The 24,781-nt window shown below is 42.5% G+C and overlaps 1 protein-coding gene across 1 annotated transcript; it reads left to right on the forward strand.

Moving 5' to 3' along the window:
* The first annotated feature begins 8,712 nt into the window (after positions 1 to 8,712).
* Positions 8,713 to 9,447, forward strand: LOC140131938 (vomeronasal type-2 receptor 26-like). The gene has a single exon (XM_072150939.1). The coding sequence runs from the start codon at positions 8,713 to 8,715 to the stop codon at positions 9,445 to 9,447; it is 735 nt and encodes a 244-aa protein (XP_072007040.1).
* Positions 9,448 to 24,781: the final 15,334 nt, after the last annotated feature.

A 24,781-nucleotide genomic window follows, 5' to 3' on the forward strand; every position in this document is an offset into this window, starting at 1 on the left:
TGCGATCTTCTTTGCTATTATAACAAGTCAACTTGTGGCTGTGTAAATGGAAAAAATTTTAAAAAGTTATGGCTTTGGAAGTGCAGAGAATAAAGAACAGAGATGCAAAAAAACGTAAACACGGCCAAGTTTATATTTTGCATTGGGTGTTAAAAGTAAGAAATTTGTGAAATAATTAGTTCTGAGACTGTGTCTTCAGAAATAATTTTTATTATTTGATAAAATACCATTCATAGTCACTATGCAATATGTGATCAAAATCTATGAATATAGCCTGGCGAAGGGAGTAGGGAGTAGGGTGCATGGTAGATATAAAGTCAAAATAATACATAAAAATGATAAATACATAAGATATTCAAATACAGTAACTACAGCCCCCACATTCCAATAACATAAGGATTACGATGTGTACACTTGGAGTGTGGTCTACTCATATTACAAATCAAGAGAGCAATATAATCTATAAAATACAATAGTCTATATCAGGGGTGGGGAACCTATGGCTCGGGAGACAGATGTGACTCTCTTGTTGGCTGCATCGGGCTCTCGAACAAAACTTTAATAAATAGTGATGGCTGCTGTGTATGTCTTAGACTGATCACTGGACACAGGCAGCGATGTTACCGCTACCTACGTCCTTTTTGTGACCCAGGCAACATCGTCTAAGCCTGGGTCAGAGAGGGGCGTGGGAGCGATGAGGAGCTGGCTGCAAGGAGTGCAAGGTGAATTTTTTTTTCTGTGACTACCGATCTGGGAAGCATGTGCTGTGGCTACCTATATACTGGGGGGCACATGCTGTGGCTAGCTATCTGCTGTGTACATGTGCTGTGGCTAGCTATGTACATGTGGGCATCTGCTGTGGCTACCTATCTACTTGGGGGCGTGTGCTCTGGCTAGCTATCTGCTGGAGCCTTGTGCTGTGGCTACCAATCTACTTTGGAGCATGTGCTGTGGCTAGCTATCTTCTTGGGGGCCTTTGCTGTGGCTACCTACCTACTGGGGTATGTGCTGTGGCTTCCTATATACTGGGGGTATGTGCAGATTGTAGGGCTCTTACAGAATACAATTTTACAATATGTGGCATTCATGGCTCTCTCAGATACAAAGGTTCCTAACTCCTGGTCTAAAAGTTAAATACAAGCTCCAGGATCAAGCCGACTTCCTTCAGCCAAAAATGTCCCTTCTATGTGTTTTATCTGAGTGTATACCAGTCTCGTGTCTTGTATCCACAGCTTAATGTCTAGTCTATTGTGGTAGACAAGCAGCTCCATATTCCTTAGACATATATCCGCTAGTGTTTGTTGGATAAACATTGTATAGTTGTCACCTCTGTGGTATATGGTGTACGTCACCTGAGGATGAGCTGTGTGGATCAGGGAGACTGTTTAGCCTGGTGGTAGCTTGTGTCACGTGCCGGACCGTGGACCACATCTGTGCCTAACGTGCATCACCTGGTTAGATGTTGGCTGGATGGGAAGAGCTGAGGGCCTCCTAAGTGGCTGGAGATTGTTGAAGCATCCAGGATCCTAATTTTATTGGAATATTCTGTAGTATTATAGTTACTGTATTAGAATATATTTTATTATTTTTATTACTTATTACTTTATGTTTACCGCACTCCAATGCTATATATATATGTATCTGGCACCTTAATACATAGTGACTATCAATATTATTTTAACAATTAATACAAATAAATGAATGAAGTCAAAAGATCCAGTATCAGTAATAACTATTTTACTGACCATTTCCGGACCAGTAGACAGCAGGAATAGCGCTAGGACACAGATCTGTATTTTGGCTGCTTTGTCATCTTTTATCTTTTCTATAATATCAGAAATTTATTTGTCATTTTTGTGTTAGGTCCCAATGTCTCGGTGTAATGAAAGATGTCGGCCAGGATTCCGAAAATCCCCTTATCGAGGGTATCACTCCTGCTGTTACGACTGTGTGCCCTGCTCTGATGGGGAAATGTCCAATACTTCAGGTAAGTTTTCCCTTCCAGTAAAATACGTCTTCAGATGATGGAGGGAGAGTCACATTAATAGATGTGATTAAGTGAAGATTTGAACCTTAGTTCAAAGGAATTATGACAGGACCTATATCAGTGATGGCGAACCTATGGCACGGGTGCCAGTGGTGGCATTTGGAGCCTTCTCTGTCAGCACCAAGGCCATCACCCAGCACAAAGGTCACCATTCAGGACTCCTCCTCCTGAAATCACTGGCAGCCCAGGAGATGCCATGTTCAGCACTATTTTAAAGTGACTTGAAGTACAGGAGGAGCAAAGAGGTGAGGACAGAGCTGGAATATCATTGCAGCCCCTTCTCCGGGCCTGTGATTCATCCTGTTAAGAGGAGCCTAGAGTGAAGATACAATAGTTTCTCCTTCTTTCTACTGTATTTGTGTCCTTAGGACACCAATATGTTTGAACCTGTGACAGAGCAGGGAGCAATAAGTTGGCATTTGCACTTTGTGAAAAATATGTGGCTTTTGGTTGTAGTTTGGGCAGTCATTCTCTAAAAGGTTCGCCATTATTGGCCTATATGGACTCAAGGGAAGCCGGGTCTCCTTCTGGAAGCAGTGTGGAAGGAAGGCTCATTAGTATGCAAGGGGGTTTGTGGTCATATGTTTTGGAGAGAAAGTCAGACAAAATAATATCTATCTAAATAACATGGAAATAATCCATAATTATGAGTATTTACTTACAAGGTAGGGTGAGGGGGGTTAGCCCTATGGCCCCTGCAAATTTTATTTCTATGGCACTCGGTAATTTCCATCTGCTCCATTGAGATGTATGGAGCACAACGGTCATGAGCGGCTGATTGAACAAATACTCTCATGGAGCAACGAGGGGTCCGACTGAGGTACACAGGACCCCCTGTTTTTGTGATCTGTGGGGGTCTCATCACTGAGACCCCCACGATCAGCAAGTCAGGCCCTATCCTGTGAATAGGGCCTAACTTGAATTCGTGGGAAAACTGATTTAACAAACTGTAAAGTATTTTACATGTCTGTTTGGGGAGTATAGAAAGGCTCACAGTCTGACAAGATGGGTGTTTGCTGCATATTGCAGCAAACATCCACCAGTAACATCTGCAATTGGTGCTAGTGTTTATACACTTTATATTGTTGGCGGCAGTCAAAAGCGGAGGGGGCACAGTCATATTTGCGCCATTATCTTACCTTAGATTGTCACTCAGAGTGATATCATCGGGGAGCGACGATCTGCCAACAAGACAGCATAGGGTCTTTATAAGACCCAAGACTTTGTCAATTCTGCAAATCTGTTACAATGTACCACTGGCACATTGTAACTAGAGATGAGCGTGCACTAAAATGCTCGAGTGCTCGTTATTCGAGTCAAACTTTTTCCGATGCTCGAGTGCTCGTATCGTTTAACGAACCCCATTGAAGTCAAAGGGAGACTCGAGCATTTTTCAAGGGGACCAAGGCTCTGCACAGGGAAGCTTGGCCAAACACCTGGGAACCTCAGAAAAGGATGGAAACACCACGGAAATGGACAGGAAACAGCAGGGGCAGCATGCATGGATGCCACTGAGGCTGCCTAATCACACCATTATGCCAAAATGGTGGACGTGTGGAGGCTGCTATGGCGACAATTAAATTTGGATAGTGCCTGTATGTGGCAGTCCAAAAAAGTTTTCAAAACAGAGAACCTCCAGAAAAATGAAATACATAGAGTACTATAGCTAGAGCCAGTTGGCCCTGGCAAAAAATAGCCAATTGCCTCTGCTTTAGTGTACAAAGAGGAGGAGAAGGAGGACAATGAGGAGGAGGAGTGCATACATTATTCAGGTTGAGCTGCTTTCACCTGGTGGAGAATGGAAATCCGGAGAAATCCAGGCTTTATTCATCTTGACAAGCGTCAGCCTGTCAGCGCTGTCAGTCGACAGGCGCGTACTCTTATCGGTGATGATGCCACCAGCTGCACTGAAAACCCGCTCGGACAAGACGCTAGCGGCAGGGCAGGCAAGAACCTCCAAGGCGTACAGCGCCAGTTCGTGCCACATGTCCAGCTTTGAAACCCAGTAGTTGTAGGGAGCTGTGTGATCATTTAGGACGATGGTATGGTCAGCTACGTACTCCCTCACCATCTTTCTGTAAAGATCAGCCCTACTCTGCCGAGACTGGGGACAGGCAAAACACCACCTATTGTAACATATTTCAGCAAAAGAAAGAGAGGGAGGGGAGAATTGTAGGGGAAAGAAAGTTGTGAATGTGATAAGATTTAACTTTTATTAATTTATGTAAAATCTCGAGTATATTCTTACACTATAAAATAAAGTGTCGATTAAGCAACTAGTATGGTATTATTGTGCTTTACCATACTATGTCCTTGCCACATAAGTAATAATCTTGTACTCAGGGATATAAGTTCAGGAGGGAGTCCCCTTATATTTTGTTTTGTCCCTCCTGTAATTATAACTGATGCCCACCGATAATTCCTTGTGGGATCAGAGACTGTGTAGGATAATAATAATCTATTGTAGAGATCGCAGGGAGCAGTTGTGTATCTGTCTTTTAACACAACACGGCACTGTGCTTCTGCCAGCTATTACCGGGTGGGGAATCGCGGTAATGTGATCTGTACGCTGCGTCTCCTGTTGCTGCAGTAATGTGAGTGACTTAGTCTCTTGGAGCGTGCAGCACGCGGCTGAGAGCACAGTCACTATTTTTGCCGGTTTGATCAACTTAGCGATCGTCTGCGGGTGAGTACCGCAACTAATACTGTCCCTTATGAAATTCTGTACCTGAATTGTGGCTACAGACATAAAAGAGAAGTCCCAACACGTGTTTCGCCGGATCTCCCCGGCTTCTTCTAGGGGTGAGGGCGGCCGAGTTCGGGCGCCTTTTATTTAGATAGGTAAGATTGACAGCTTAATTGGCCAATGAAATCCACTGTTAATTCTGTGGAACGCTACATTGTTTTGGTTATGAGAGTATCTAGTATGCTGTTATATTGTATCTATTATGTGCTCATTGTATGAAAATGCAACACAATTGATGTTATTCGGTGTCATTGAATGATGAAGTGTTGTATACTTCACCAATGTTAAAACAGCACATATGGCTAGTTACTCCAAGATATAACGTTATCATATCAAAAATCCAGTGAATCTGACCTTTTGTGATTAATATTTTACCTCATTAATTAATTTAAAACAATTAATGTTTATAAATAGCGATGTTATAGGATGTTCACAAGTACTATAATAAAAAGTGGTCAGATATAGCAAGTCATTATTATGATTAGCAGAGTGGAGAACAGTGATGTTATTTTCTCTGAAAGTGGCTTACCCATCCCCATATAAGAACCATATTTGAGTCAGAATGACTCTTATTTGATCTAAATTATATTTTATTATTCTAGAAATCTGAAGATAAAATCACAGGTTCCCAATCTGTGAAAAATCAGCCTATTGTACGATATTATTGTAAGAGAAAGGGGAATGGATCGCCCATTAGAAAAAAATGAAGAATAAATAAAAGTTAGTATAGTGTCACAGGTTTTTAAGAAAACATCCAAAGCCAAAGTTACCGTTCAGGCCTCTGGGTTTAAGACTTCCCATCCTATATATCCACCGGCTCTCCGTCTGGAGAAGCAGTGTGTCCAAGTCTCCACCTCTGATCCCTAATGTTATTTGGGTGATCGATCGCCCAGTCCTTAAGGCCTTTTGGGTTACAATTGTGGAATTTTTTGAAGTGCTCCGCAATTGGTGTGGGCTGGAATGGCTTGTTCTGTCTGAGAGCCTCTCTCTGCATTTTATCATAATTTTTAATTGAATAGAGATGTTCTCTGATTCTTATTCTCATTTCCCGGATGGTTTTCCCTATATACACAAGGTTGCATGGACATTGGAGAGCATAGATCACTCCGGATGAAGAACAGGTGATGTGTTCCTTGATGACATATTTATGGCCGTCTTTGTCATCAAATGCTGTTTTCTTGACTAGGACTTGGCATGCAATGCATAGTCCGCATGGATAGAAGCCTGCATATTTATGGTACAGTTCTTTTTTTGTCTTGCAAAAGTGACTCTGTACTAGCATGTTCCCTATGGAGGAACCCTTCCTATATCCGCATGAGATTCTGTTACCTTTAATTTGGGCCAGAGCTGGATCTAAGGTAAGGATCTCCCAATGGTTCATTATCTTGTTCATTTCTCCCCATTTATCATGTAGAGTTGTGATGAACCTGATCTTAGAGTCTGCAGTTTTAGTTTTTACTTGTAGTAAAGAAGATCTGTCCGTATGGAGTGCAGCATTATAGGCCTTTTTATGGAGTGACCAGAGTATTGTCTCTGTCGTGCTTTAAGAACCACTGCTCCTTCCTTGAATCTCTCAAGGGTGGAGCAGTTTCTTCTCAGTCTGAGGAATTCTCCTTTCGGGATTCCTTTGATCGTGCGTGGCAAATGGGCAATCTCGGCATGTAGGAGGCTGTTGGTAGCAGTTTCCTTTCGGTATATTCTAATTTGGACCGAGCCATCTTCCTCTACCTCGATCTTAATGTCTAGGAAGGGAATCAAGACCTTACTATGCATGAGGGTGAGTCTAATGTTACAGTCATTCTCATTGAGACGTGAAATAAAGTTTTTCATGATATTTTCTGGTCCTTTCCAAATAAATACTACATCGTCGATGTATATTTTCCAGAATACAACGTGATGTGTAAAGTTCTTCAAGTCATCACAGAATACCCTCTCCTCCTCCCACCACCCAAGGAACAGATTGGCGAAGGTGGGCGCACATGCGGCGCCCATCGCCGTTCCCTGGGTCTGGAGGTAGAAGCGGGCATGAAAGATAAAGTAATTATGACGAAGAACAAAGAGTAATGCCTCCAGGATGAATGCCTGTCGCATGGGGCTTTTGTCATTGTAGCGTTCCAGAAAGTATTTGACAGCATTACAGCCCACCTGGTGTCCTACACTTGTCTATAAGCTTTCAACGTTCACTGTGACGAGGATCTCGTCCTGTTCAAGGCGCACCCCTTCAAGGTCTTTGTCTGTGTCATGTGTATAGCAGAACATGTCAGGTACTTGTGTAGCTGATGTCTGTGTTACACACATGTGTATAGCAGAACATGTCAGGTGCTTGTGTAGCTGATGTCTGTGTGTCTCACATGTGTATAGCAGAACATGTCAGGTACTTGTGTAGCTGATGTCTGTGTCTATCACATATGTATAGCAGAACATGTCAGGTACTTGTGTAGCTGATGTCTGTGTCTATCACATGTGTATAGCAGAACATGTCAGGTACTTGTGTAGCTGATGTCTGTGTCTCACACATGTGTATAGCAGGACATGTGAGGTACTTGTGTAGCTGATGTCTGTGTCTCACACATGTGTATAGCAGAACATGTCAGGTACTTGTGTAGCTGATGTCTGTGTCTCACACATGTGTATAGCAGGACATGTGAGGTACTTGTGTAGCTGATGTCTGTGTCTCTCACATGTGTATAGCAGAACATGTCAGGTACTTGTGTAGCTGATGTCTGTGTCTCACACATGTGTATAGCAGGACATGTGAGGTACTTGTGTAGCTGATGTCTGTGTCTCTCACATGTGTATAGCAGAACATGTCAGGTACTTGTGTAGCTGAGGTCTGTGTCTCACACATGTGTATATCAGGACATGTGAGGTACTTGTGTAGCTGATGTCTGTGTCTCTCACGTGTGTATAGAAGGACATGTGAGGTACTTGTGTAGCTGATGTCTGTGTCTCTCACGTGTGTATAGAAGGACATGTGAGGTACTTGTGTAGCTGATGTCTGTGTCTCTCACGTCACGTGTGTATGGCAGAACATGTCAGGTACTTGTGTAGTTGGGAGGAGAGAGCATCTCAGCAGATACAGCAGATGCACATACACATTCTTAACATAATAAAGAAAAGATGATTTTACAGTGAATAGTCTTTGAATTAACTAGATAATCATAATTTTTTTGTCGTTTTATCCTTTATTTTTCCCTCATTTATCCCTAATATTCTTGTTCTGTCATTGTTTGTACTTTACTCTCTCTGCTGCAGTAATGCTGTGAAATTCCCCACTGTGAATCTGAAAAAGGATTATCTTATCTTATCTTAGAAAGTTAGGGACAAAATCCTTGCAAGCTTATCCAACAGGTAGTGGTGACAGAAATTGTTACAGAGACCTGGTGTCCTTTAATAGCTGGTGCAGAGCTCTCACGGTGGCTGCGCCTCCACCCAAGGGAATAGACAGGTCGGGCCAAAGGGCTGTGGGCATCGCAGATTGTGTAACTTTCAGTGTTTACATGGTGCCTGGCAGTAGACATTTTGTTAACATTTTTAGTGCTAGAGAGGCCTAAGAGGTCACTGAAACCCCAGGACCTAGTACATTACACAAGGTTTACTACTGCATTTGATTATCACTGTTGATTTGCAAATTTTGATGAAAGTTTAGTTGTCTCCAAAAGTCATGTTGGAAGATGATTCTCTGTGCCAAATCAGCCCAAAAACTATTGAAATAAAGCTATGATTTTAATCATTGTGTCCTGCAGATTGTGAAATATGTCAAAAATGTCCAGACGATCAGTGGCCAAATCCAGATAAAACAGAATGTGTTCCAAAATCTTTTGAATATCTTTCCTACGAGGATGCAGTAACTTCATTCTTCTGTTTTATGATAATACTATGTTGTGCAGTAACTTGCTATATATCACAAAAAATGATCATGTATTGGGACACTCCTCTCTTGAAGGCCAATAACCGCACCCTGAGCTTCATTCTCCTGGTCTCCATCTTGCTGAGCTTCCTCTGTATCTTCTTCTTCCTTGGTCGTCCAGTGGACATCACCTGCTTACTGAGACAAGTGTCATTTGGGATCTTCTTTACCATTGGTGTCTCTTGTATTTTGGCCAAGACCATCACAGTCTGCATTGCCTTCAAAGCCACAAAACCTGGAAGTTCCTGGAAGAAGTTTGTCTCATTCAAAGTGTCAAATAATGTGGTGTTTATATGTTCATCTGTACAAGTTCTTATTTGTGTTATTTGGTTGTCGGTGTCTCCTCCTTATGTAGAGTATAACCATCACAAGTATCCTGGGAAGATCATCATTCAGTGTAATGAGGGGTCAGATATCTGGCTCTACTCCATGTTGGGTTATATGGGGCTCCTGGCAGCTGTGAGCTTTGTTCTGGCTTTCATGGTGAGGACATTACCGGACAGTTTTAATGAGGCCAAGTACATCACCTTCAGCATGCTGCTGTTCTGCAGTGTCTGGATCTCCATGATCCCGGCTTATCTGAGCACCAGAGGGAAATACATGGTGGCTGTGGAGGTATTCGCCATCCTGACCTCAAGTGCTGGAATATTAAGCTGCATTTTCTTCCCTAAATTGTATATTTTGTTGGTAAAGCCTGAATTAAGCACTAAAAGACATTTGTTGTGGCGGTTTGGGAATGCGTAGTGCATGACTGTATATCTACACAGTGTCAGACTAGCATGGCTAGGAATTATTAGTAAAATGGAGCCTTTCCTATTGCTGAAAAGAAATATTACCCATATCGCAAGCTTAAAGGGGCTTTCTCGTCTGGGCAGTCACATTCAGTTTTATTAATCTGCCATGTATATACATTTCTTCAATAAGATCTTATTAAAAAATTTTACCTTTGTGAAGATAATTTCTCATAAATGTAGTGATATGGTCCCTTAGAAACAAGACTGTGTCCTTGGATACGACCACCTGTGCTGGAGGGATTGCACAAAGAAACAAAAGGGTTTTGTATATGAGTTACTGCAGGTCCCACAGCCATCATGTGGTAATGATTAGAGATGAGCGAGTATACTCGTCCGAGTATACTGCTCGGTCGAGTATTAGCATACTCGGACCGGCTCGTTACTCGGACGAGTATCTCGCCGGCTCGAGATCGAGCAGTAAATTAATAAAATAAATTGAATAAAAGTATTTTTATTGTAAAAAAAAATATTACACATGTTTGCAGATGTTTTACTTGTAAGAACACATTGAAATAACACTATTCTTCACTTTGCAGGTGTTCGCGCTTGTCTCCCGCTAAGGGGCTTTCTCGTCTGGGCAGTCACATTCAGTTTTATTAATCTGCCATGTATATACATTTCTTCAATAAGATCTTATTAAAAAATTTTACCTTTGTGAAGATAATTTCTCATAAATGTAGTGATATGGTCCCTTAGAAACAAGACTGTGTCCTTGGATACGACCACCTGTGCTGGAGGGATTGCACAAAGAAACAAAAGGGTTTTGTATATGAGTTACTGCAGGTCCCACAGCCATCATGTGGTAATGATTAGAGATGAGCGAGTATACTCGTCCGAGTATACTGCTCGGTCGAGTATTAGCATACTCGGACCGGCTCGTTACTCGGACGAGTATCTCGCCGGCTCGAGATCGAGCAGTAAATTAATAAAATAAATTGAATAAAAGTATTTTTATTGTAAAAAAAAATATTACACATGTTTGCAGATGTTTTACTTGTAAGAACACATTGAAATAACACTATTCTTCACTTTGCAGGTGTTCGCGCTTGTCTCCCGCTAGGTTCGGAGATGTTCGGAACATCTGGAATGTGAAGAATATTGTTCTTTCAATGTGTTCTGCACTTAAATGGTCCTGTATTCACTGTTTTTAATGTTTTAATTCTATTCTTCACTGTGCAGATGTGCGTGCGTGTCTTCCGATAGGTTCAGAGATGTGCGCGCACATCAGCAATGTGAAGAATAGAATTAAAACATTAAAAACAGCATCTGGAAAAGTTCGTCTCGAATAACGAGCACCCGAGCATTTTAGTGCTCGCTCATCTCTAGTAATGATCCCTGCAGCTGGTTGGTCTGAACACCCCTACCAAAATGTGAGGTGGTCTTATCCGAGGAAGCCTATCTCGTTTCTAAGGGACAACATGGTGACACTTATGAGAAATTATCTTCACACAGGAACATGTTTTTTAAAAACATCCAATTGAAGAAATGTGACATATGGAAAATTAATTAAATTAAAAGTGAATGCCCAGATAGGAATACCCCTTTAAGTGTTCAACTTCAAGACCCCACCTGGAGAGGTAATAACTAGTGATGAGTGGACCCGAACCCTAATGTCCTGAATTTGGCAGGTCCGGCACCAATGAAACCAGAAACTAAACAAGTGCTACTGTTCGGAATCTAGGTCCGTGTTTGAGAAAAAGCACTAAGTTGCAGCTAAAGCGACCAATCAGGTAGTTTGCGTCCCCAAAGTAACCACAGGCATGTCCTTTTTATGTATAGCTGTGATTGGACGAGTTTTACATGTGACTCTGCAGTATAAGAGCAGGACCTAATGTCCAGACGCCATTATTCACAGGAGAGAGTAAGGGACCAGTTAGAACCAGTCAGAGAAGCTCAGACTTCTCAAAAAAAGAGCAATCTTGTTAGGGACAAAACCCTGCTCTGATTATGGTTAGGTGAAAATCTGAAATAATTGCCCCTTTCAGGGCACTATAAAGAACATCACTAGGATACTCATAGGCCGTTATAGTACAGGGATAGTCTTACTGCGTATAGTGGATTATACAGCAAAACTTGGAAAGACAATAATAATGAATATTAGCAATCACTCCAGCAAGATCTGGAAGGTGTCTGTAAAGAAATCAGCTCCAAAAAACACCAAAAATCATACATTGATTGAAAAGTTGCTCCTGTCAGTGAGTAGCAGACACTAATTCCTAGACCATAAAAGTGCTCCTATCAGTGAATACCCAGTAGTAATACCTGGATCCTAAAAGTTCTGTTACCAGTTAATAGGGCGCATTATAACAGATTTTAAAGGTGCCTTAGTAAAGTGATAAAAGCAGAAATTAAGTGACAGGGACGTGGCCAAACTGCTGCAGGTGGTGGCGATGGAGCTGGTGCTGCAAGGAGAGGACGTGTTATGTCTATTCCTGCTCCCAATTCCTCTGGTTCAAGTAGGTGCCAGGGTGTGCAGTGTGTACTTGTAGACCCCGATTGACCACACAAAGGTGAGACATTGGTAATTTAAGGGGGATTTAAGCCCATACACAACCTCTTGCTCCTGTACCATAGATAGAGTTTCAAGTTTCCCAAGAACTTTTATTGGAGGCTGAGGGTGCGAGAAGTGGCCCATCAGAAGCGACCCATGATGACGATGAAACAAAGCTGCCAATGGTTGTGGGTTTATCCGCTGTGTGAAAAGCAGTGAGGTCTTAGTGTATGAAGAAGCGAGAGGGGATGATGATATCCTACAATGACATGGGTGGAAGTTTGGAGGAAATGTTGATGGACAGGCGCACAGGCACAAAGTGCCCAAGGTACAACATTCTGAAGCCATATCGTTGACTGTTTCTGCTCACGCCCAGGGGTCCAGAAATTTTTTTAATTTGGCATTTTAAGAAATTGAACTTAAAATTTTCACCAGAATATTACCAGAATTTTAAAACCGTGAGAGGAAGTGAGTCTGCATATTTGTTTTATTGTCACTTATACCATTATGTAAATGACTGGATATACACACCCAGAGCACCATAACCGCAGTGAGAGGAAGGGTTTGTGGGTTTTACATAGCTTATTTTATCACAGAGAGAATAACTAGTCAATATACTCGAGTATAAGCTGACTCGAATAAAAGCTGAGTCCCCTAATTTTACCATAATAATCTGGGAAAAAATACTGACTAGGGTGGAAAATTCATTGGTTGCAGCCTTCCCCCACAATATATATAGTCAGCCTCCTGCCCCCAGTATGTAGCCATCCCCATTATATAGCCAGCCAGTCCCCTGTATATAGCCAGCCTGCTCACCTAAGAATATAGACAGCTACCTGCCCCATTGCCAGCCAGCCATTACATAGTACATAGCCAAAATTTAATAATCCAGTCCCCTGTACATACCCAACCAGTCCCCTGTGTATAGCCAACCAGTCCCCTGTATATAGCCTTCCAGCCGCTGAATATAACCAGCCAGTCCCCTATATATAGCTAGCCAGCCCCCTGTTTATGGCCAGCCGGTCTCCTGTAAATAGCTAGCCAGTCCCTGGTATATAGTCAGCCCCTATATATAGCCAGCCACTCCCCTGTATATAACCAGCCAGCCACTGTATGTAGGCAGCCCCAAGTATATAGCCAGCCACCTGCCCCAGTGCATTGCCAGACAGCCATTCTACAGTATATAGCCTGTCAAAATATAAATAGCCAGTCCCCTGTACATAGCCAACAAGTCCCCTGTATATAGCCAGCCAGTCCCCTTTATATAGCTTGCCAGTCCCGTGTATATAGCCAGCCCCCTACCTAAGTATATAGACAGCCACCTGCCCCAATGCATTGCCAGCCAGCCATTACCTAGTATACAGCCTGCCAGCCCCTAAATATAACCTGCCAGTCCCCTGTATATAGCCAGCCAGTCCCCTGTATATAGCCAGCCAGTCCCCTGTATATAACCAGCCAGTTCCCTGTATATAGCCAGCCATTCCCCTGTATATAGCCTTCCAGACCCTGAATATAACCAGCCAGTCCCCTAAATATAACCTGCCAGTCCCCTGTATATAGCCAGCCAGTCCCCTGTATATAACCAGCCAGTCCCCTGTATATAGCCTTCCAGCCCCTGAATATAACCAGACAGCCCCCTATGTATAACCAGCCAGTCCCCTGTATATAGCCAGCCAGTCCCCTATATATATCCAGCCAGTCCCCTATATATAGCCAGCCATTCCCATGTATATAGCCTTCCAGCCCCGTGTATATAACCTGCCAGTCACCTGTATATAGCTAGCTAGCCTCCTGTATATAGCCAGCAATTCCCTTGTATATAGACTGCCAGTCCCTTGTATATAACCAACCAGTCCCCTGTATATAACCATCCAGTACTCTGTATATAGCTAGCCAGTTCACTGTATATAGCCATCCAGTCCCCTGTATATAGCCAGCCAGTCACTGAATATAACCAGCCAGTCCCCTGTATATAGCCTTCCAGCCCCTGAATATATCCAGCCAGTCCCCTGTATATAGCCAGCCAGTCACTGAATATAACCAGCCAGTCCCCTGTATATAGCCAGCCAGTCCCCTATATATATCCAGCCAGTCCCCTATATATAGCCAGCCATTCCCATGTATATAGCCTTCCAGCCCCGTGTATATAACCTGCCAGTCACCTGTATATAGCTAGCTAGCCTCCTGTATATAGCCAGCAATTCCCTTGTATATAGACTGCCAGTCCCTTGTATATAACCAACCAGTCCCCTGTATATAACCATCCAGTACTCTGTATATGGCTAGCCAGTTCACTGTATATAGCCATCCAGTCCCCTGTATATAGCCAGCCAGTCACTGAATATAACCAGCCAGTCCCCTGTATATAGCCTTCCAGCCCCTGAATATATCCAGCCAGTCCCCTGTATATAGCCAGCCAGTCACTGAATATAACCAGCCAGTCCCCTGGATATAGCTAACCAGTCCCCTGTTTGTAGCCAGTCACTCCCCTGTATATAGCTAGCCAATTCCCTATATATAGCCAGTCAGCCCCTGTATATAGCCAGCCAGTTCCGTGTATATAGCCAACCAGCCCCCTGTATATAGCAAACCAGCCCCTGTATATAGCAAACTAGCCCCTGTATATAGTCATCCAGCCACCTGTATATAGTCAGTCAGCACCTGTAAATAGCCAGGCAATTCCTGTATATATCCGGACAGCCCCTGTGTATAACCAGCCAGCATCTATATATAGCCACCCAGCCCCTGTACCCACCCTGTAGGTCTACTACTTGATCCAGGCCCGCCAGGTGAAAGTCAGCCTCCTGCCCTCCAGTATGTAGCCATCTCTATTATACAGTCCCCTGTATATAGCAAGCCCCCTCACCTAAGTATATAGGCAGCCACCTACCCCAGTGCATTGCTAGCCAGCCATTACTCGGTATATAGCCAGCCAGTCCCCTGTATATAGCCAGCCAGTCCCCCGTATATAGCCAGCCAGTCCCCCGTATATAGCCAGCCAGTCCCCCATATATAGCCAGCCAGTCCCCCGTATATAGCCAGCCATTTCCCTGAATATAGCCAGCCAGTCCCCTGTATATAGCTAGCCAGTCCCCTGTATATAACCATCCAGCAACCTGTATATAGTCAGACAGCACCTGTAAATAGCCAGGCAGCCCCTGTTTTAGCCATCCAGCATCTGTATATAGCCAGCCAGCCCCCTGTACCCACCTCATAGGTCCACTAGTTGATCCAGTCCCGACAGGTGACAGGTCTGTGCATTCTAGAGGCTCACAGACTATGTTGTCAGCCACTTGCTGCTGTCATAGTCTGTGCACAGCTAGCATTCATGGACCTGGAAGTGATGGCGGGCAGGGATCAAGCAGAGGACCTACGGGGGGATGTTGGAAAGCTGAGTAAGTGAGCACGTATTTAAGAAATGTTAGAGACTCCTACACAGCACTAGTCATCATGGGACACAAATATTTGCACTGAAGGCCCATGATAAAGGTGCCCTAAAAATACAGCAGTTCACTGTGCCAGAGCTGTGCAGAGGGCACCAGATTCATGCACATTGGGTGCCAGAAATCCTGAATCCTTCGCCCCCTGCACACTACACAGGACACTGCACATAGTACACACTGCACTTAGTAAATTTCCCAGTGTGTTTGACCAGTCATCTGCAAACAAATCCTGAGTTGCACTGGATGACACCTGAGGCTACCTCTGCTGCTTTGGTTATCTTAACCACCACCATCCAAGTAACAAGGCATGTCTCCACGCAAAGAATTGACAAAACCAACAACACAACCATCATCAAGCCTGTCCACGCCATCTCAAGAAAACATTCAGCTTTCTATCCCCCAAACAATGCAGAAAAAAGCTATTTTTTCAGCCACAAGTCATGGTCCTCCTTGCACAATTGTTGGCCTTTGAAAAGCTACCAGCTGGTGGAGAGGCAGAGCTTTAGAAAGTCATATGGAAACAGATAACTTCCCCATTATACCTTATCCCTAGCCACCATTTCTAATCCACAAGTCATGGGCCAGGACATTACTTCTTTTTAATTGGCCACTGGATTTATGTAGTGACGTTTGGGAATGAGGCAGCAAGTGCTTTGGCACAAACAAAAAACACAAAAGCAAGGTCAGAGGTCAAGGTCACAGCAATCATACCAAATAACCAAAAATATATAACTAGGTCAAGCAAAACTAAAACTGGCACTGGACTGAATGAGAACAAATAACTTCTAGGAGATCAGAACCTCAGCTCCATGACGATTTGAGCAAAAGTCTGTCAATCACAACATTATGATGGGGAAGTAAGAGTTCTCCTTTATTGAGACTTAGGCTACTTCGTAGGAGTGTGAAGGGTTGTAGCCATTGACGCTCCACTAGGGGATTCTGGGAAAATAGGCAAATACGTTTTTCAGTATTGGATAAGGAAAACCATCTGCTCTAATACAGCAGGTCACATGTCCCGCCTGGCCAATCAATGCTGGCTGCTCAGCATTCAATCAACCAACTTTCTGTAATATCCCAAATGCAGGATCAAAAGGCCAAACGTCTGACTGACGTTCAGCTTTGGGATCAAGGGTGCCAACCTCTCAAAATTTGCCATGGATCTGCTCATCATTAGTATTAACAACAATAAACAAAATAATACCATTTCATTCGACCTCTCACAGTGCACAAAGCTAAATCGCTGCCATTCAAGGTTTTATAAACATCGGCTACTGTGGTGATATACTGTCAGGGAAGGAATGTTGGGAATAAGATGCTTTAAGAAACCTTCCTAGTATCTGGAGCTTTCGGTTCCTGGTTGGCTTTGGTTGGGGATGTCAGTGCCAGCATACAGCAAAAAAAATGCCTGGGGCCACCACATCACATTCCAAAGAAGACCTGTTGCACTTCAAGGGGTTTTCCTCCCAGAGAGACAAGATTCTTAAATATACTCAGGATAACAAAATAACACATTCTCTAATTCACGGATATTACATTATTTCCCAGATAAAATTCCAACCAGTCTCTATCAGTCTTGCTGTCTACAAATTTGGTAAATATTATGACAATAGTTGGGAAGAGCAGATTCCTCTCATGAATAGCTTCTCCTTTCTGCTTCCTGCCCCTCCCCCCTGCATTAAATGACAAGCTCAGATATGGGCACTTCCTGCTGGCAAACAGCATGTAGAGACTTACTCTACTAGATACAGACAGATAAGGACTTTTTCTGAGGGAGGCAGAAAGCAGGGCTGACTCTGTGTGTGTTTTACACAAAGGTGAGTTAGCAGAGCTGAGAGTGTTATTGTGTTTTATATCCATCTCATGGATTTTATCATCTCTCATCTGTGTCATCTCTCTCTGTCAGATACTAGTGAATGTTGAGAAGGTAAATTAAAGTGTATATAAACCTGTACCCTGATAATCTAAGAACATTGTCAGCACACAGCATCTCATAGAACAGAGAGATCATGAAGTGTCTGCTCAGAGAGTCCAGGCTCACACTCTAAAGTCTTACTCTGACCATCACTGAGCGATAGGAGCTAAAACAGCAATAAAACTGAGTATAATTGTAAAGTAAAGGATTAAAAATTATCACTAGGGGGTTAAAATTTGAGAACTTTCTTTCATGTAATATATTGTATTGAAAAAGTTAATGAAAATCAACCACGTAAAAGACAAAAATGGCTACATACACTCCTCTCCGCTCCTCTTTACCTTGATCCTGGTGTTGTCTGTAACTAGTCTTTACTCAGAGGGATCACCTAGAAAAGAAACTTGTAAATTGGACATCTTGTCCCGCACTTCGTGCTGCTAATTATGCACACCCCCACACCTCCTTCTTCCAAACTGGAAGAGGGAGGTGATGTCACCTGACTCTCCCATGCTCCCAGCTTTGGAGGGGGAGGCGGCGAGGGTGTGCATAATTAGCAGTCCGGAGCACTGGACATCTTGTTCCTGCGCTCTGTGCTGCTGGTTATAACCGTCTTCTTTAGGTGATTCCGGAGTGTGAAGACGACGGACAGCGCTGGGATCAAGGTGAAGAGACGTGAAGGTGAGCTTTTTTAGCCTTTTATTTACGATGTTGATTTTCTTTTATTATTGACAACAATATTTTTTTAAAGGGTGCGAGAGCCACTCATTGGGGGAGATTTATCAATAGGCGGCTCTTAGTTCTATGACTGCCTGTAGAGCTCCTCTGCTTTTCAGATTTATAAAAGGGGTGTTGGCCCTATAATAAATTTCTGGGATTTCTGGAGTGACCGTACACATTTTTTTAAATTATTTTAAAAAATTGCAAATGATAAATCTGGCTTTGCATGGCGCAGCACTGGCAGTGGTTCTATTTGAAAGCCAATATTTCAGAATGGCAGGAAAAGGCTCTTGAGATCTTTTGATACCAAAAAATCACAAAAAACCCTTTGCTATTTGTTTTACAATATTTTTATTTACACCAAAAAGTCTTTGATGAATCTAACCTATAGAGTCGTAACGTGTAGCAGAGGTAGGGGGCTCACCGTTGGGGTTGATACTGCATCAAATAAACACCTCCCTTTATGGAGGGAAATAGCAAACTACAGTTTTGTCTTAAAGGGGTTTTCCCACAAAAGAAAATTCTCCCATTTCAATCCCCTAGTGATGCTAACACAATATATATCATTTTAACCCCTTACTTTACACTTTTACTCAGTTTTATTGCTGTTTTAGATGCTATCACTCTCTAGGCTGCTCAGTACAAAATCCCAGGGTGTGGGTGAGGCATCTCTAATCAGACACATTATAATCCATTTAGTTCTGTGGAGTGACAGTGTGGTTACATTGTCAGGGTACAGGTGTATATACACTCTCATCTGGCTTCTGTACCAACACACTGACACATAGAGAGAGATGAGACAGATCAGAGATGCATGAGATTACAAATAGGCTGACAGACTTTTACACTGTTATACTGTGAGCTCTGCTACATCTCACAGATATGTGCCTGCCTCCTCCTTCCCCCGTATCCCTTATATCCTTGTAGTTTGCAGCCTCTCTCTTTGATCACGATCTCCTGGCAGGAAGTGACAGTGAGTGTCTCTGAGCTCCGTGCAGGGGGTGGGGCTAAAGGCACAGAGCAGAGACAGACAGAATTCTCATCTGCATATGAGAAGGCGCCCGAGCCTAAGTCAGAAGTTACAGGGTCGTGTCTAGGGGCAACTGAAAATGTGCACAGCAGGACTGATAGAGACAGTGTTGACTTATATCTGAAATGCTGCATTTTTTGCAAATTCTGAAGAGACCTTGGCACATGATGACAGCAAAATGTCCAAGTCCATAGACAATAAAAAAAATGTAATTCTTCCTTCTTCACTGCTGTGCTTAGTAGTCAATGTATTTTGTGCTTATACAAAACTTTGTTCAGATCCCATTGTCGTGAACTTGAGTATGTAACGTGATAACTGAAGGTTTTAGACTTGTGATGTGTTTCTTGCTTTTCTATTTCTTGATTTTTCTCCTGTAAAAAAACTAATAAAAGATCATTGCATATATTTCTCCTCCTTTACCTTATGTATATACCTGCCTGCAAGCTCCCGGATTCTACTGACACTCCTAATTCCTATGACAGCAGTAGGAGTTCTTTGCATTTTTCTTACTGGTGCATTTCGGCCGATTTTTATCACATGCAAACATTTACAAAATTGTTAGAGCTTCCAAGGAAAGGTTGTTTCAGAACAAACAGAACCAGTTGCTGCATATATCTTACCGATACTGACACTATATATGTATTTAATTAGCACAAATGGCTTTGCTCCCTGTACAGTGACCTACATATAGATGACACTGACCCATCATTACATCACCACTGACAATAGATGATGTCACAGCTTATCTCCTCCCCTCCCAGTACAGTGACCTACATATAGATAACACTAACCCATCATTACATCACTACTGACAATAGATGATGTCACAGCTTATCTCCTCCTCCTCCCTGTACAATGACCTCTATATAGATAACACTGACCCATCATTACATCACTACTGACAATACATGATGTCACAGCTTATCTCCTCCTCCTCCCTGAACAATGACCTCTATATAGATAACACTGACCCATCATTACATCACTACTGACAATAGATGATGTCACAGCTTATCTCCTCCTCCTCCCTGTACAATGACCTCTATATAGATAACACTGACCCATCATTACATCACTACTGACAATACATGATGTCACAGCTTATCTCCTCCCCTCCCTGTACAATGACCTCTATATAGATAACACTGACCCATCATTACATCACTAATGACAATAGATGATGTCACAGCTTATCTCCTCCCCCTCCCTGTACAATGACCTCGATATAGATTACACTGACCCATCATTACATCACTACTGACAATAGATGATGTCACAGATTATCCCCTCCCCCTCCCTGTACAATGACCTCTATATAGATAACACTGACTCATCATTACATCACTACTGACAATAGATGATGTCACAGCTTATCTCCTCAGTCCCCTCCCTGTACAATGACCTCTATATAGATAACACTGACACATCATTACATCACTACTGACAATAGATGATGTCACAGCTTATCTCCTCCCCCTCCCTGTACAATGACCTGTATATAGATAGCACTGACCCATCATTACATCACTACTGACAATAGATGATGTCACAGCTTATCTCCTCCTCCTCGTACAATGACCTCTATATAGATAACACTGACTCATCATTACATCACAACTGACAATAGATGATGTCACAGCTTATCTCCTCCTCCTCGTACAATGATCTCTATATAGATAACAATAAGCCATCTTTACATCACTACTGACAATAGATGATGTCACAGCTTATCCCCTCCCCCTCCCTGTACAATGACCTCTATATAGATAACACTGACCCATCATTACATCACTACTGACAATAGATGATGTCACAGATTATCCCCTCCCCCTCCCTGTACAATGACCTCTATATAGATAACACTGACTCATCATTACATCTCTACTGACAATAGATGATGTCACAGCTTATCTCCTCCCCCTCCCTGTACAATGACCTCTATATAGATAACACTGACCCATCATTACATCACTACTGACAATAGATGATGTCACAACTTATCTCCTCCTCCTCCCTGTACAATGACCTCTATATAGATAACACTGACTCATCATTACATCACTACTGACAATAGATGATGTCACAGCTTATCTCCTCCACCTCCCTGTACAATGACCTCTATATAGATAACACTGACTCATCATTACATCACTACTGACAATAGATGATGTCACAGCTTATCTCCTCCCCCTCCCTGTACAATGACCTCTATATAGATAACACTGACCCATCATTACATCACTACTGACAATAGATGATGTCACAGCTTATCTCCTCCTCCTCGTACAATGATCTCTATATAGATAACAATAAGCCATCTTTACATCACTACTGACAATAGATGATGTCATAGCTTATCTCCTCCCCTCCCTGTACAATGACCTCTATATAGATAATACTGACCCTTCATTACATCACTACTGACAATAGATGATGTCACAGCTTATCCCCTCCCCCTGTACAATGACTTATATATAGATAACACTGACCCATCATTACATCACTACTGACAATAGATGATGTCAAAGCTTATCTCCTCCCCCTCCCTGTACAATGACCTCTATATAGATAACACTGACCCATCATTACATCACTACTGACAATAGATGATGTCAAAGCTTATCTCCTCCCCCTCCCTGTACAATGACCTCTATATAGATAACACTGACCCATCATTACATCACTACTGACAATAGATGATGTCACAGCTTATCCCCTCCCCCTGTACAATGACTTATATATAGATAACACTGACCCATCATTACATCACTACTGACAATAGATGATGTCACAACTTATCTCCTCCCCCTTCCTGTACAATGACCTCTATATAGATAACACTGACCCATCATTACATCACTACTGACAAGAGATGATGTCACAGCTTATCTCCTCCCCCTCCCTGTACAATGACCTCTATATAGATAACACTGACCCATCATTACATCACTACTGACAATACATGATGTCACAGCTTATCTCCTCCCCTCCCTGTACAATGACCTCCATATAGATAACACTGACCCATCATTACATCACTAGTGACAAGAGATGATATCACAGCTTATCCCCTCTTCCTCCCTGTACAATGACCTCTATATAGATAACACTGACCCATCATTACATCACTACTGACAATACATGATGTCACAGCTTATCTCCTCCCCTCCCTGTACAATGACCTCTACATAGATAACACTGACCCATCATTACATCACTACTGACAATACATGATGTCACAGCTTATCTCCTCCCCTCCCTGTACAATGACCTCTATATAGATAACACTGACCCATCATTACATCACTAATGACAATAGATGATGTCACAGCTTATCCCCTCCCTGTACAATGACCTCTATATAGATAACACTGACCCATCATTACATCACTACTGACAATAGATGATGTCACAGCTTATCTCCTCCCCCTCCCTGTACAATGACCTCTATATAGATTACACTGACCCATCATTACATCACTACTGACGATAGATGATGTCACAGATTATCCCCTCCCCCTCCCTGTACAATGACCTCTATATAGATAACTCTGACTCATCATTACATCTCTACTGACAATAGATGATGTCACAGCTTATCTCCTCCCCCTCCCTGTACAATGACCTCTATATAGATAACACTGACCCATCATTACATCACTACTGACAATAGATGATGTCACAGCTTATCTCCTCCTCCTCGTACAATGATCTCTATATAGATAACAATAAGCCATCTTTACATCACTAATGACAATAGATGATGTCACAGCTTATCTCCTCCCCTCCCTGTACAATGACCTCTATATAGATAATACTGACCCTTCATTACATCACTACTGACAAAAGATGATGTCACAGCTTATCCCTTCCCCCTGTACAATGACCTGCATATAGATAACACTGACTCATCATTACATCTCTACTGACAATAGATGATGTCAAAGCTTATCTCCTCCCCCTCCCTGTACAATGACCTCTATATAGATAACACTGACCCATCATTACATCACTACTGACAATAGATGATGTCACAGCTTATCTCCTCCCCCTCCCTGTACAATGACCTCTATATAGATAACACTGACCCATCATTACCTCACTACTGACAATAGATGATGTCACAGCTTATCTCCTCCCCCTCCTTGTACAATGACCGCTATATAGATAACACTGACCCATCATTACATCACTACTGACAATAGATGATCTCACAGCTTATCCCCTCCCCCTGTACAATGACTTATATATAGATAACACTGACCCATCATTACATCACTACTGACAATAGATGATGTCACAACTTATCTCCTCCCCCTTCCTGTACAATGACCTCTATATAGATAACACTGACCCATCAATACATCACTACTGACAATACATGATGTCACAGCTTATCTCCTCCCCTCCCTGTACAATGACCTCTATATAGATAACACTGACCCATCATTACATCACTACTGACAATATATGATGTCACAGCTTATCTCCTCCCCCTCCCTGTACAATGACCTCCATATAGAAAACACTGACCCATCATTACATCACTAGTGACAAGAGATGATATCACAGCTTATCCCCTCTTCCTCCCTGTACAATGACCTCTATATAGATAACACTGACCCATCATTACATCACTACTGACAATACATGATGTCACAGCTTATCTCCTCCCCTCCCTGTACAATGACCTCTATATAGATAACACTGACCCATCATTACATCACTACTGACAATATATGATGTCACAGCTTATCTCCTCCCCCTCCCTGTACAATGACCTCCATATAGAAAACACTGACCCATCATTACATCACTAGTGACAAGAGATGATATCACAGCTTATCCCCTCTTCCTCCCTGTAAAATGACCTCTATATAGATAACACTGAGCCATCATTACATCACTACTGACAGTAGATGATGTCACAGCTTATCTCCTCCCCCTTCCTGTACAATGACCTCTATATAGATAACACTGACCTATCATTACATCACTACTGACAATACATGATGTCACAGCTTATCTCCTCCCCCTCCCTGTACAATGACCTCTATATAGATAACACTGACCCATCATTACATCACTACTGACAATAGATGATGTCACAGCTTATCTCCTCCCCCTCCCTGTACAATGACCTCTATATAGATAACACTGAGCCATCATTACATCACTACTAACATTAGATGATGTCACAGCTTATCCCCTCCCCCTCCCTGTACAATGACCTCTATATAGATAACACTGAGCCATCATTACATCACTACTGACAGTAGATGATATCACAGCTTATCCCCTCCCCCTCCCTGTACAATGACCTCTATATAGATAACACTGACCCATCATTACATCACTACTGACAATAGATGATGTCACAGCTTATCTCCTCCCCCTCCCTGTACAATGACCTCTATATAGATAACACTGACCCATCATTACATCACTACTGACAATAGATGATGTCACAGCTTATCTCCTCCCCCTTACTGTACAATGACCTCCATACAGATAACACTGACCCATATTCTACAGGGGGACCATGGCGAGATGCTACAACATTAGTCAAAATTTGCCATTCTTTAAACTGTTTTATTGTCCTCAAGACGCCAATAGGATTGAAAGTTGTCGTAGAACAGGTAGCAATAAATCACTACTTAAATCGCTGTGCTGGCACTTTACAATAAATCA

This window comes from Engystomops pustulosus, chromosome 1 (genome assembly GCF_040894005.1).
Source record: "Engystomops pustulosus chromosome 1, aEngPut4.maternal, whole genome shotgun sequence".
NCBI lineage: Eukaryota > Metazoa > Chordata > Amphibia > Anura > Leptodactylidae > Engystomops > Engystomops pustulosus.